This window comes from Monodelphis domestica, chromosome 3 (genome assembly GCF_027887165.1).
Source record: "Monodelphis domestica isolate mMonDom1 chromosome 3, mMonDom1.pri, whole genome shotgun sequence".
NCBI classification, from domain to species: domain Eukaryota; kingdom Metazoa; phylum Chordata; class Mammalia; order Didelphimorphia; family Didelphidae; genus Monodelphis; species Monodelphis domestica.
Window position 1 is genome coordinate 430,184,125 of NC_077229.1, and position 13,369 is coordinate 430,197,493.

Genomic DNA, 13,369 nt, shown 5'->3' on the forward strand with positions numbered 1-13,369 from the left:
CAAGATTTATAGAGCATTTTATCTCATTTGATTGTGAGCTCTTAGATGGCTGGGACTTTTCATCTTTGTATCACTAGCACCAGTCCAATACACATGGTAGGAAAAGACTTGATAAATATTTGAGGAATTGAATGTAATTATTAAAGATTGAACTCCTTTAGGAAATCATTCCCAAATAACATAAGTGTGTGTGTGTGTGTGTGTGTGTGTGTGTGTGTGTTTCAATTTAAAGACTTACAAATTTTTCAAAGGGAATTTCTGGCACAAAATATCATACAAAGAATGTGAGGATGAAGAAAAAAAGAGCCACAAGTTCTAGGCTTGACTCTGTGAACTTAGGTCATTCACTTTACTTTTTATGGGCCTCAGTTTCCTCATATGTCATATGAAAATGAATAATCATTTATTAGATACTATGTATCAGATTCTCTGCTAAGCCCTGGGCTGGAATGAAGAACCTTAAGATGCCTTCCAGCTCTTACTCTCTATATTTTACTTTGTATTATAGTTACCCTTTACTTGTGTCCTCAATAAGGACATATTTGTATTTTTGTTGCATTTCAGTATTAGTAAAAAGAAAATGAATTTTAAAGGTAACCCAGTGTTTTTTCTCTTCTCTAGGTCCAACAAGATCAGCATTATGACTGATGGAGACTATGACTATCTAATCAAACTCCTGGCCCTTGGAGATTCAGGGGTGGGGAAGACTACATTCCTTTATAGATATACCGACAACAAATTCAATCCAAAATTCATCACTACAGTAGGAATAGACTTTCGGGAAAAACGTGTGGTAAGTTTTTAATTCAACTTCATCTTCAGGTGCTTCTCCCACATAAAGATGGAGATGCTCTCATTAAGTAACATCCAATTACTTTCTCTAATGGAACTCATAATGCTTGGTAGCTCATTTTTATCTTTAATCCTACATATGCCCTTCTAGTGTGAAAAGAAATCCTTGGATAGGAAGAAAATATTCCTCACTAACAGTGACTCCTATCGTTTGTTCAAATACAAGAAATATAGTGAATAGGAGAAAATACATGTGAATAGCACATTCTAGAGAGCCTAAAAGATTATTTAAATTTTTTTAAATTTAGAATCCATTTATTTTATTTATTTGGCTCAAATTAGATTCTGTCAGACTTCAGTGTGAAAAATTCAATGATTTTCCATCCAAACACTCTTCAGGTCCATTTTCTAAGAGAGAACTTGGCAAAAGTACTAGACTCTCTTCACTGGAGTCTCGAGGACCTTTGGCTTTGCCTTAACCACTCACTCTTTGAAGACACATTCCCCAGAGAAAATATAGCTTGTTTTTGTTTTGTTTTGTTTTGAAATCTCCCTTTTAATCATTAGCATAAATTAAAACTAATAATAACTAAAATTAGTCATAAGCGATACCTATCAAGTACCTAAGTGTGGTGAAATGGCAATAGCTATTTCCCAGACTTAATTTTCAGTTACTTAGCATTTATTTAGAGCCCAGGATTTCTAAATAAAGTACAGGAGCTAGAATTGTGAGGAAAAACAAAACAATGAATAGAAGAAAGCCCTTTAATAAAAGAGTAAAGCTAAGGTACTCATGTAGCTTTATTCATCATGCCCTTTAAACCAGAGAGCCAACTGCTAGGACATTATTCCAAAGATTAGTAGATAGAGATAGGGATCTGCCAGCACAAAAATACTAATTGCCTCTTCATACTATTTGAGCAACCTATATACCCAATGACCGCAGAATGGTGAAATAATGGTATGTATGGTATGTTAATGGAATGAGATAATTGCTACCCTGTTTTCATGAGAAACATGAAAAATGCATAACCATGGAAAGATGTATATATATAATGATTCAAGGTCAACAGCATGGAAAGTATGAGCACCACACTGACTATAATAATATTAAAACCTAAAGAAACCAATTTTTATTAATATTCAGATGGATTTCATAGAGAAACATGAGAATAAATAAATTGTTAGAATTTGTAGCATATAATTACTTTCCTAATTAATAAGGAAATAGTTTGGAATTTTAAGATTTTAGAGATTTACTCTGTGATCTTTTGTATTTCTGCTTGTTGAATGTCAGTCTTATAATAATAATAAAATAATTCTTCAAAAATAATGCAACTACTGTGACAGAGGCTGGCACTAGAGAAATTTAAAATGCCAGAGTTATCAGTGACCTTAGCTACATTGTGCAAAGGCATAATCTTTTGAGCCTTTGATGCATTTGCAAGATTGTTAGCAGATGCATTAATTTGTGCCTGTATGTTATTGTTAAGGCCATTTCCCCCTACTGCACCTAATGGTATCCCAGTATTAGTAACTACATCATCCTTATTAGTCTGTCCTGTCATGTCCCCAGTCTCCTCATCGATTCCCTTTCCCATGCCTTGTTTTCTCTGCATGTAATCCTGGAACATTTCAGTTATAATAGAGATCTGACCAAACAATGTCTCTAATCTTTTATCAATGACTAGAGCATGTACAGTTTTCTTTTGGAAGATCAGGTTGGCACCAGCTTTGATATTCTTTAAGATGTTAGTCACTGCCAAGAACATAACATAGACTTGGGGTATGATTTGCCAGAGGTAATTTACATATAGATAATTCATTGGCAACTGTGTCCATCCCATAGTCATATTGGTTAATGTCCCCAGAACATTGTCTATTATCCCTGCCACTGTATTATAAATGATACAGTAGCCCCAATAAATGGCAATTATTCCTAGCACAGGAGACCAACGTATTAGTTGTAACATGTTTCCCATTAGATCTCTTCTAGGTTCTAACTTCCAGTAGTTAACCATTAGAAAATGGTTGTTGTGCCCAGGATCTGTAATTGACAACAACCTCACAACTGACAGTTGATGACAATTGGTGACAGTCACTAAAGTTTTTTTTTCAAATAAATGGGGTTCTTTTAAATCTGGGGTGCCATCTGTATTTTAAAAAAAAGATAAAAGATAAAGTTTTGTACCCAGAGAGGAAGTTTGGACTTTCGGTATAGAGAAGGGGAAAGAGAGGAGAACTTCCTTCTCAAAGTGGGGTTCAGGGGAGACAAATTTTCTCCCTTCTGCCTTCCCTCATTACCTAAAGCTGTTCTCCCCAATTCGCTCTTGTCCCTCTTGTCCCCCCTTCCACTACTCAAGACCAAAAGGTCTCCCCTTGATCCATTCATTCACACTCAGCTTGGGGAACAGATAACTTTTAATGATAACTCAATCAGGTAATACAAAAGGAATAATAGGCAGGGAAGAATGGGAAAAGGAAAGTGGGGAAAGGGGGTCCCTGTCTCTATCTAAACCCTTTCCCCTCCCTCCTCACATTTGGGGGGGACTCAGACCTTGGCATCCTGAGTCCCCTGAGAGAAAATCAGGTTGACTCACCCCTGGGCAACAGGAGCTGAAGTAAAATCTGCTCAGGTTTCTCTTCAGAAGTCCCTTCAGTTGGGAAGTGTTGGGGGAAAAGATTTCCAGTCACTAGCAGGAAAAGTGGGTAACCCTCAGGAGAAAGTCTTTTCCCATCTTCTCTCCTTGGCTTTCCAAAACCGAGAGACCCTCATTGTTCTCCAGCCAGAGTCTTCTCCTCCTTCCAGGGACCCTCCCCCATCGAGGTGATCAATTTCACATACTATTCAGTCTGGCACTTTTTCTCTAGTGCCAGCCTCTGCCACACTACTATTTATTGTCTTACCAGATGCAACCAGGTATACTGGATTAGGAATTAGATTCTGGGTCAGAAAGACTGACTCAAAAGTTCCTTCAGACCATATTAGCTCTGTTGAACTAGGCAATTTGCTGCAACCTCTCTGTAACTTAGTTTTCTCAATTGTCAAAAGATACAATTTAACTTGATCACTTTTAATGATGTCTCAGATCTAAGATCTATGGTCATTATTCCAATTCAGGAATTTGTTTTGATTGATTATTTATATTTGTGTCAAAGGTTTTTGTTTTTCTTCATTTCTTCCCATAGGAGGGAAAGAAAATTTTATTTTTGTTCATTAGAAAAATAATATTTAATTTAAAACAAGATTTGTGATTATCATCTTATATTCAGTTTTTTCCTCAAAAATTCTAACCTAGATAAGACCTACTTAAATTAGGGGTCTGTTTATTCACTGGACTAAATCAGGAGTTTGCTTTTGTCTCAGAAAGTTCCAGTTGTTGAGAATCATTAAAGGTACCTTTTATCTAGGCATGTAGAATGCATTTTATAATTGTATTACATTTGATGATTTCTTGGAAATCTGGAGACAGGTTCTTCCTTTCGATTTTCCTAGGTGGAATATTTTCCAGTAACTCTTGATCCCGGATTCTGTTTAAACAGAAAGGGTTCTGTTTTGCTTGATTTTATTAAAAAATAATAGAGCAACAATTTAAAATGAAATATTTTCTTTCATGAGCATGGCAATCATGGTTAATAAAGGAATTCATTAAGTGCCTGAAGCAAACTCATTACAGAAATATTATCCTTATTATATTGTTTTGCCATTTCAACAGCAGCCACCTTAAGCAAAGACATTAATGTTAGAAATGTACTATATAAGGATAATATATCCTCTGAGGATAATCCCTAAGATTCTACCATTGTATTTGATTTTTCGTACAAATTCTCTATAGTTACTTGTTGTTAAGTAACTATATATACAAATTTTTTGAGAAAGAGAAGAAATTTTGATTTAGGGTTTCTATGAACTTTGACAAGAATAAAATAGATAATATATAATATAAAGAAGATATGGGAGTAAGTGGATAATATGGTGATGAAGTAATCTATTATTGCTTCTTCATCTGATTAATAAGTTGATTATTTTCATATTTGTGTATTTCAGGTATACAATGGTCGAGGACCAAATGGAACTCCAGGAAAAGCTTTTAAGGTACATCTTCAGCTTTGGGATACAGCAGGACAGGAAAGGTAACTATTATTTATAATATATAATAATAATGGCAATCATTATAGTGAATCTCACATTTACAAAGTTCTTCATAACATAAAAAGCACTTTACTCACAACAAACAATCCTATGAGGTATTTTCTGTCCAAAATTTACAGATGACATTTAGAAAAGTTAAATGATTTCCTCATGATCACTCAGCTGATAGGTATTACAACTTTGTCTCTAGCACCATTCTTCTGGTTTTATTGTAAGCAAATATTATACTTTTTAGCTTCTAATTATACATTTCTAGTAGCCCAAGACCTTTTTTTGAAAATTGCTAATAATGATAATAATCATTAATATCATATTATATATTTTAATTTGAACATGTTTTATTATATTTTCTATTATTTTCTATTTACATATTATATTAAGTATAATGAATAATAAATATAATAAAAATTATTATTAAAATTCTGACAATAATCATAGTAAGATGTATATACTGGTTTCAGGTTTGCAAAGTATTTTATAAATATTATCTCACCCAATCCTCATAGCAGCTCTCTTTAAGTGCTGTTATTATCCTCATTTTACAGATCAAGAAACTGATTCTAAGTGATTCCGACTAGAGACTTAACTAGCTATAACTAGGAAATATATAAGGTAGGATTCAACTTCAAGTCCTCCTGACTTCCAGATCAGTGCCCTCACTTCAATTATTTCCCAAGTTACAAAATAAGTATTTATCAAAAGAGAAACACCATAGGTATAGAGTAGTAAGAAATATTTAGGATCAAATCTCACCTCTGAAACTGATATGTAATCATCCCTGAAACTGAGGCAACGCTGCATTGGTTTAGAACCCAGATTATGAAACACTAAGACACCCAGGTATCCTCCTAATGACATTTAGAATCCAATGGGACATGAGGCTCCACTCTGTTCACCTAGAACAGAAAAAAAAAAGGTCCTAAGACCTATGGCTTTACTGCATGGTTTCTCATCAGACATCAGAAGTAAAGGGGTTCATTCTACTGATATCCCCCAAGACTAATAGGGAAAAGAGGAAGTAGCTGATGTCACGGCTTTTTTTAATGCCCTGAATTCAATCAAAGGGCCTTCTCTTCCCCATGTGACTGCCTTAAGTTATGGAATATCTATGTAGGCTCTACCATCTCTGTTTTCTTTAGGTATCACAGTTCTCCCAGAAGCAAGCTTAGCAATGTCCTCCATATGGAGAATTTATGTCAACTGCACATATGCCAGGCCCCCTTGATAATAGATTGAAACCAGACTATGATGAACTTTAAATATCCAAGAGGAGTTTATGTTTTATCCTACAAACAATATAAGCAAAAGAAACTCTTCTTAGCAGGGAAGTAACACGGGCTGCCTTGTGCTTCAGAAATACCAATACCCCTTTAGCCTATGTGAAGAATAAACTGGAAAAGAGAAAGACTAAAAGTAGGAAAATCTGAAGAGACTATTATAATAGTCCAGGCAGAAATCAATGAAGGTATGAATTAAGGGAAGAAGGGGGATATTAGGATATGAATGAAGAGGGAGGTTGGAGATAAGCGCCATGGAGGCAGAATCAATAGGACTTGACAAGGATACAGGAGATAAGGGAGAAGGAAGAGTCACCCAGTAACTTTATGGTTGTGGACTTTGTGCCTGCAAGGATGGGGTGATGGTGCCTATGGGAAAGTTAACAAAAGAGGTTTCTTAAGGGGAAGATATTGAGCTCCCCTTGGACATGTTCAATAAAATCATTCATCTTGGAATACCCCATGACAAAGTGCTCTAAATAAAAGAAGCAAACAGAGACTTGTTGGTTCATTGATTTTGAAGGAGACTGGTTATTATCCATTCTACTATATAAATGCCTGTTTGGTGTTATTAACTCAGTTTTTAATATGGCCAGACTGAATCTTAGAAGGTATTGATTCTAGTGTTGACTCACTCAACTCAAACTTTAACCTTAGACAAACAACACAGACCTTTCTTGGACCTTACATTCCTCATCTGTAAAAATAAGAGAATTGGACTAACCAGTAATGGAGAACCTATGGCACAGGTGTCAAAGATGGCACGCAGAGTGCTCTCTGTGGGCACAAGGCCATACACCATACACACACAGAGTTCATTACTAGAAAGGCAGGGGGACTCGGGCAGAGCTGCTCCCCTCCACCTCTTTTTGTGCCTGATGACATTTTTTCATGTGCCAACCCCTCTGCCCAGCAGCCAATAGGAACACACAGTAGGTGAGGGGATGGCTCATAGGAGGCAGAGCTGGAGGGAAGCAGAGCACTCAAGCCACATCCTTACCCCTCTCTACACTCTCTGAGGACATTCCTCGCTTCACCCAACCTTCTGTCCAGTAGCCCAATAGGAATGCTTCCTCCCTCCCCTGTATGGGGTAAAGGCGGGGTGGGGGGGAGCATAACCAGCATGGGGGTGGGGCATGGCATATTGTCTCTAAAAGGTTTGCCATCAATGGACTAAACCAACTTTAATTCCTAAAGGCAGCTAGATGGCACAGTAGATAAAGCATTGGGCCTGGAGTCAGGAATACCTGAGTTCAAATCTGGTCTCAGAAACTAGTTATGTGATTGGGCAAATCACTTAAACCCAATATGCCTCAATTTCCCCATCTATAAAATAAGGAGAAAAAGGAAATAGTAAACCACTCCAGTATCTCTCTCGCCAAGAAAATCCCAAATGGGGTCACAAAGAGTCAGACATGACTGAAAATAACTCTAATGCCTATTCCAATTCCAGGTCATTATTTTACCATAATATAAGAATTTAATTAGCAAGAGAATAGCATATTTCTAGATATTGCCATATATTAGGGGTAAACTATTCAGTAAAGGATAAGAATAAAGATGAATTCTTTTCACTTTTTAATGTACCTTCATTTCCCAAATCTTATATACACCTGTCTTTTTCCTTCCTTTCTTAATCCTTCCTCAGATTTTTGAGGTTAGAAATTATTCAGCTTTTGAAGTAAATCCAAAATACTCATATCTACTGTGGGTAAATGTCAGGAAAGGTGCTGAGATTTTTTCTATATGTTTTTTTTTCTTAAATTGTGAGCTCTTTACAGCCTTCATCATAATTATGTTCCCTATAAAATTATTACTCAAAGAATCTTCATATGTAAGTTTCATTATCATAGACCAAACATTTTTTGCATATTATGAAAATGGGAAAATGCAGCCCTCACATGTAATGGGGCTCTGGACTTGGCCAAGTGGCAGAGATGTTTTATATTTTATTCTTAAAACTGCTCCTCTATAAGGCAAGGCGGGATGAAAATAGGGGCCAGTCCTACTTACTGTCAGTCATTCTTCTATTGCAAATCCTGCCAATTTTGCATGTAGTGTGTTTATAGGACAGCTAAGCAATAAGACCTGTAGTATCACATCATCCAACTGCCGTGTCTATGGTGTATGCCAATATAGATGCCATAATGCTATGTGGTTATGTCATTGACAAACATGTTACCCTCAAAGGAAAATTCATACTCTTTCTACATTCATACACAATTTTAAATTCATACACAAATATGAAGGAAAAAAGGTTTAATTTTGTTGCTTGGTGATACAAGTAGAGTGATAATGATTCTCTGGGATATGATTTTCTTTAGCCTCACAGAAGGTAATCACACCAGATTAACCACCATCACTCTACTCTCTGTTCTGGCCCTCCAATTATCCCAGGCCATTAAATCAGTCATTTAGCCATCAATAAACATTTATTAAGTAACTTCTCTGTGCCAAGGACTGTGCCTTAATTACCAGAGCAGTGGTCAGTGAAAAACATTTAGCAACATATTTGCTGGGCAGATCTGAGAACCAAGATATTCTAGTCCACGAGTCAGATTTAAATGATCTTATACCAGGATGGTGGTGGAGAGGAAAAAAGCTATTCTCCATGTTCTCTCTGCCAAAGGGTTTCATGGGGGTTTTGGGGGAAGGAGGGAAGTAAAGAAAATTCTCATTTGGACATTTAAAAATTTTCAAATATTTCTGTATTTTCATGTCCTCCGTGTTAAACATGTAATTTTAACTTGCTGTAATAATTTATTTAAGGCTTTTTATCCTCCACCTTTATTTTTCTTCCCCCTTGCCTCTCCCCCCCCTTTTGACAAATAATCTCCTTTCTTTCTCAGAGTTAAGGGCCAAACTCTCATTCATTCATTCATTCATTATTTCATCATGAAGTTACTCAACAAAGGTTTTTATCATGTGCTTACTTTGTGTCACTCTGCTACCACTGTAGAATATATGTAAATATAAGCAAGATATACATAATACATATATATGTTTCTATCTTCTCATTCTTTATAATCTATAGAGGCATAACAGTCACTACTGTAGCTAGTAACTACTCCCATTTCTATAACACTCTTTAGACTTATGACATGTATTTTTATATCAGCTTTATAAAGTAACCAAGTGTTATTCCCATTTTATAGATGAGAAAATTGAGACTGAATTTAAGTGACTTGCTATAGTTGTACAACCGTAAGTGTTAGAGTTAGAATTTGAACCCGAGTGTCCACCAGACTTTTCCACTCAGACACCTAGTGAATGATAAGATTTCAGAGCAACACATCAAAAAGCACACATTAGTTCGATATAGAGTGGAGTTAACCCAGAGCAAAGTAGGCAAAATAGAAAATTTGAACTTCTTTTGAAGAACTTTAAGATTTTCTCTCTTGATGACCACTTCCTTTATGGAACAATTATAGACCTTAGAACAGTCTTTCTTTGTGTCCCATCTTTGTGGAAACCTCTGCAGTAGTAAGTGACTAACTCTGATTTCAAAGGTAAGAGACAATATAGGAGGAATCATGCAGCAGAATAGGAAAAAGAATCAGTCAGAAAAATTGATACTAATCTGAACTCATCTGTAAAATGAACACCAACCTGGCCTCTCTTGAAGGGTTGTTGGGAAGTAAAGTGCTTTATGTAAACTGATAAAGACCTCTTAAATGTGAGCTATTGTTATTGTTGGTTGATTGACTGGATTACTGTTATTAATATTCTTTCACTGTGCTCTCTTGGCAGATTCCGAAGTCTTACCACAGCATTTTTCAGAGATGCTATGGGCTTCTTATTAATGTTTGACCTCACCAGCCAACAGAGCTTCTTAAATGTCAGAAACTGGATGAGTAAGTCAGACCAAGTAGCTTGCCTTGATTGATTTAGAACCTAACTTATGCATTCACAAATTTTGCTGGTTTGCCTGGATTTTGCTAGATTGCTTCTAGAATGCATATACTTTTCCAAGATGGAATCTTAATTACCAAACTCAGGGGCTTTTCTCAGCCCTTAATCTTTTTTGACTGTTCTCTCTTCCCAGATCTTCTTCTCTGGAATTTTTGTCACCCCTCTCTCGTGTTAATCCTTTCTGCCTGACCACTCCTTCTCTGTTCCCTTTCTTGGGTCATTCTCCATGTCCTACCATGTAAGGCTCTGCCCCAGGTTCTTTTCACTCTACATTCTCAGTAATCTTTTCAGCTCCAATGGACTTAATAAAAATCTCTCTCACCTCTCTCCTTAACATCATCCCCTATGCCACCAGCTGCCTAGTGAACATTTTCACCTGGATGTAGTCCTCCCGTATGAACATTTCCAAAACTTAACTCATTAGCTTTCCCTCAAAACTCACCCCATTTCTGAACATCTCTATTTCTGTCAGAGTTTTTACTATCTATCTAGTCTTCCAGATTCACACCTTTGGCATCATCTTTGATTTCTCATTCTGTCACCCCAAATATCTCATCAGTTTCCAAGTCTTGATAATTCTATCTTTTTAACATATCTCTTCTCTATCTAGACCACAACAATTCTATTTCAGATTCTGATCACTTCTCAGCTGGATTTATTAGCTCTTATATCCAGCCTCTTCCCTCTCCAAACTATCCTCTATATAGGTGCCATGATGATATTTCTAAAGCACAGGGCCGATCATTTCACTCTTCTGCTCAAAAAAATTCCATTGGTTTCCATTCCCTAGAAACAAATACATACTCTTCCTCTCTTAAAAAAAGATCCTTTGCTATAAACTATGGCTTTCTAGGAGAGCATGCAAGAAGAAATTTAGTTGATGTGAAAAGAAAATACATTAATACAATTTATTTTTAAAATTAAAAGAGTTTCATAGGAAAATGGAAAAATTATGACAATGAAGTTGTGCTATTTTAAGCTCTTTGCAATCTGGTTCCAGGTTTTCTTTCCAGAGTTATTACCTAAGACTCTTCCCATGCACTCTTCTCCTAATCCAAATTGTCTTATTTCCTGTTCTTCACACAGAACATTCCATCTTCTCTCTCTGCCCCTTCCTTCCCCGTACATAGAGTGCTCCCCCTCCTTGCCTCTGCCTCCTCAAATCTGTGGCTTCCCACAAAGCTCGGCTCAAACACTACCTCCATTCTCTACATGAAGCCTTTCCCAATTGCTCTGGCTGCTTCCCCAGTCCCTTGTATTTGATTTGTATGTATTTTGTAGTTGATTATATGTATACACATTGTTTCCCCCAATAGAATGTAAGCTTCTGAAGGGCAGAGAATGTTTCACCTTTGTCTTTGAATCCTTGGCATCTGGCAGAATGTCAGACACATAATGAGTCCTTAAACACTTGTTTTGATTTTATTGAACCAGATCAGGATAAAAAAAAAACTAGATGTGGATAGGTAACAGTCTGTTCTCCACCATCTGGTCATCTAAGATGGTATTTGTATTAGTGCTATATTATCTGGCAGTGAAATTCTGTTTGTCCTTTTGATCTCTCAGAGAGAAACATTTCTGGCATTGACATCAAATGTACTTATGAGACTAGTTATCTAAATTGAAAGCCATTAATTCCATTTCTTTAGTGTGCCCTCCAGTGCCTCTTTAAAGTAATTGAAGGGGGCATCTGGGTAGCTCAGTGGATTGAGAGCCAGACCTAGAAGTTGAAATTTTGCCTTTACCATTTACTGTTGTGTGACCTTGAGTAAGTCACTTAATTTCTCAGAACCTCAGATTTGTTACTCTTGTTCAGTTATTTGGTCGTGTCCAATTCTTTGTAGCTCTGCAGACCATATCACACCAATTATGTCCATGGGGTTTTCTGGGCAAAGACACTGGAGTGATTCTCCATTTCTCTCTCCAGTGAATTAAGGCAAACAGAAGTTAAGCTACTTGTCCAAGGTCACATAAATAGAAAGCGTTTGATTGGATTTCAACTCAGATCCTCCTGATTCTAGGCCCAGTGCTCTAGGCACTGAGCCATCTAGCTGTCTTTTTACAGATTACTCATCTAAAAAATGAGGACGTTGGATTTCATGACCTGCTAGGTATCTATGAACCTATAATCTAGAGTCCATCTAGTCCAAATTGTATCTAAACAGGAATCTCCTGTTTGACATCATCTCTGTCAAGTGGAAACTCAACTACCACTTGAATGCTGGTGGTAGACAACTCAATGCCTTTAAAAAGCTGTTTATTTCATCTTCAGAAAGCTCAACTTGTTAGGATTTTCCCCCTAAAATTGAGCTGAAATGGACCACCTAAACTTTTTACCTATTGCTTCCATTTTTTGTACTCTTGGGCCAAGCAAAAAAAAGTCTGACGTTAAATTTAATGTATTGTAGCTTATCTATTTATTTTTCCTCTGGCTTTAGAATAGGATCATAGTTTTGGAGCTGGAAATAACCTCAGAGGTCCAACCTACTCATTTTTTAGGTAAGGAAACAGTGCCATGTAGTGGAATGACTCACTCAGTGGCATAGATGGTATTTCAACTCATCGCCTGACTCAGAATCTGTTGTGTTTTGTTCGCTCTCCCTTAAGACTCACTTTAATAAGTCTTTGGATTGTCATAGCTCAGACTACTTTTTAAGTTTGCATAAATAGTACCTAATGTATCTTAAATTTACCATAGGGAAGTAGTTAATGTATTCTAAGTAAATACCATCAGAAATGATTTTTAACTAAAAGCTCCTAAGGAAGAGAAAAATATTTTTCTCCTTAAAATTCACTCTTTGATTACAAATCGGTTCTGAAAAATTTTAGTGCTTTTAAGGAAAATCCTATTCTAATCTCTATCACTTTGGACTCTGGAAGAGATGAAACTTCAAAAGCATGAAGAAAACTAAAAAATTTTCATCCTCTTGGCTTCATCTCTGACATTAATTGATCAATGAATCAATAAACATTTCTTAAGTGCCTTTTATGTGCCTGCCAGTGTACTAAGCCGTGAGGATACAGAAGTAAAAGATAGATCCTGCCTTCACAGAGCTTACATTCTAATCCCCATACTTATGGAAGGCATGAAAACAGTACTATGCCCAGCTCCAAAAGGGACTAGAATGATTGTGCATGTGTACATACATGTTCATGTATGTGAGTAGATATGTGTAGGTGCTCCCTCATGCAGTAATGTGTGTTGGAGGCAAATATTTTGACTCAGGATCTGGAG

The 13,369-nt window shown here is 36.5% G+C and overlaps 1 protein-coding gene across 3 annotated transcripts in view; it reads left to right on the top strand.

Moving 5' to 3' along the window:
• The window catches only part of RAB27B (RAB27B, member RAS oncogene family), a 258,468-nt gene that overhangs the window by 237,060 nt on the left and 8,039 nt on the right, over positions 1-13,369 (top strand). For all 3 annotated transcript variants that reach the window (XM_007487559.3, XM_016431645.2, XM_001366774.4), the window contains 3 exons: positions 622-793; positions 4,841-4,926; positions 9,973-10,076. In XM_007487559.3, the coding sequence (XP_007487621.1) occupies positions 641-793; positions 4,841-4,926; positions 9,973-10,076 (343 nt within the window). In that variant the 5' untranslated portion in view covers positions 622-640. The remainder of the gene's footprint in view (positions 1-621; positions 794-4,840; positions 4,927-9,972; positions 10,077-13,369) is intronic.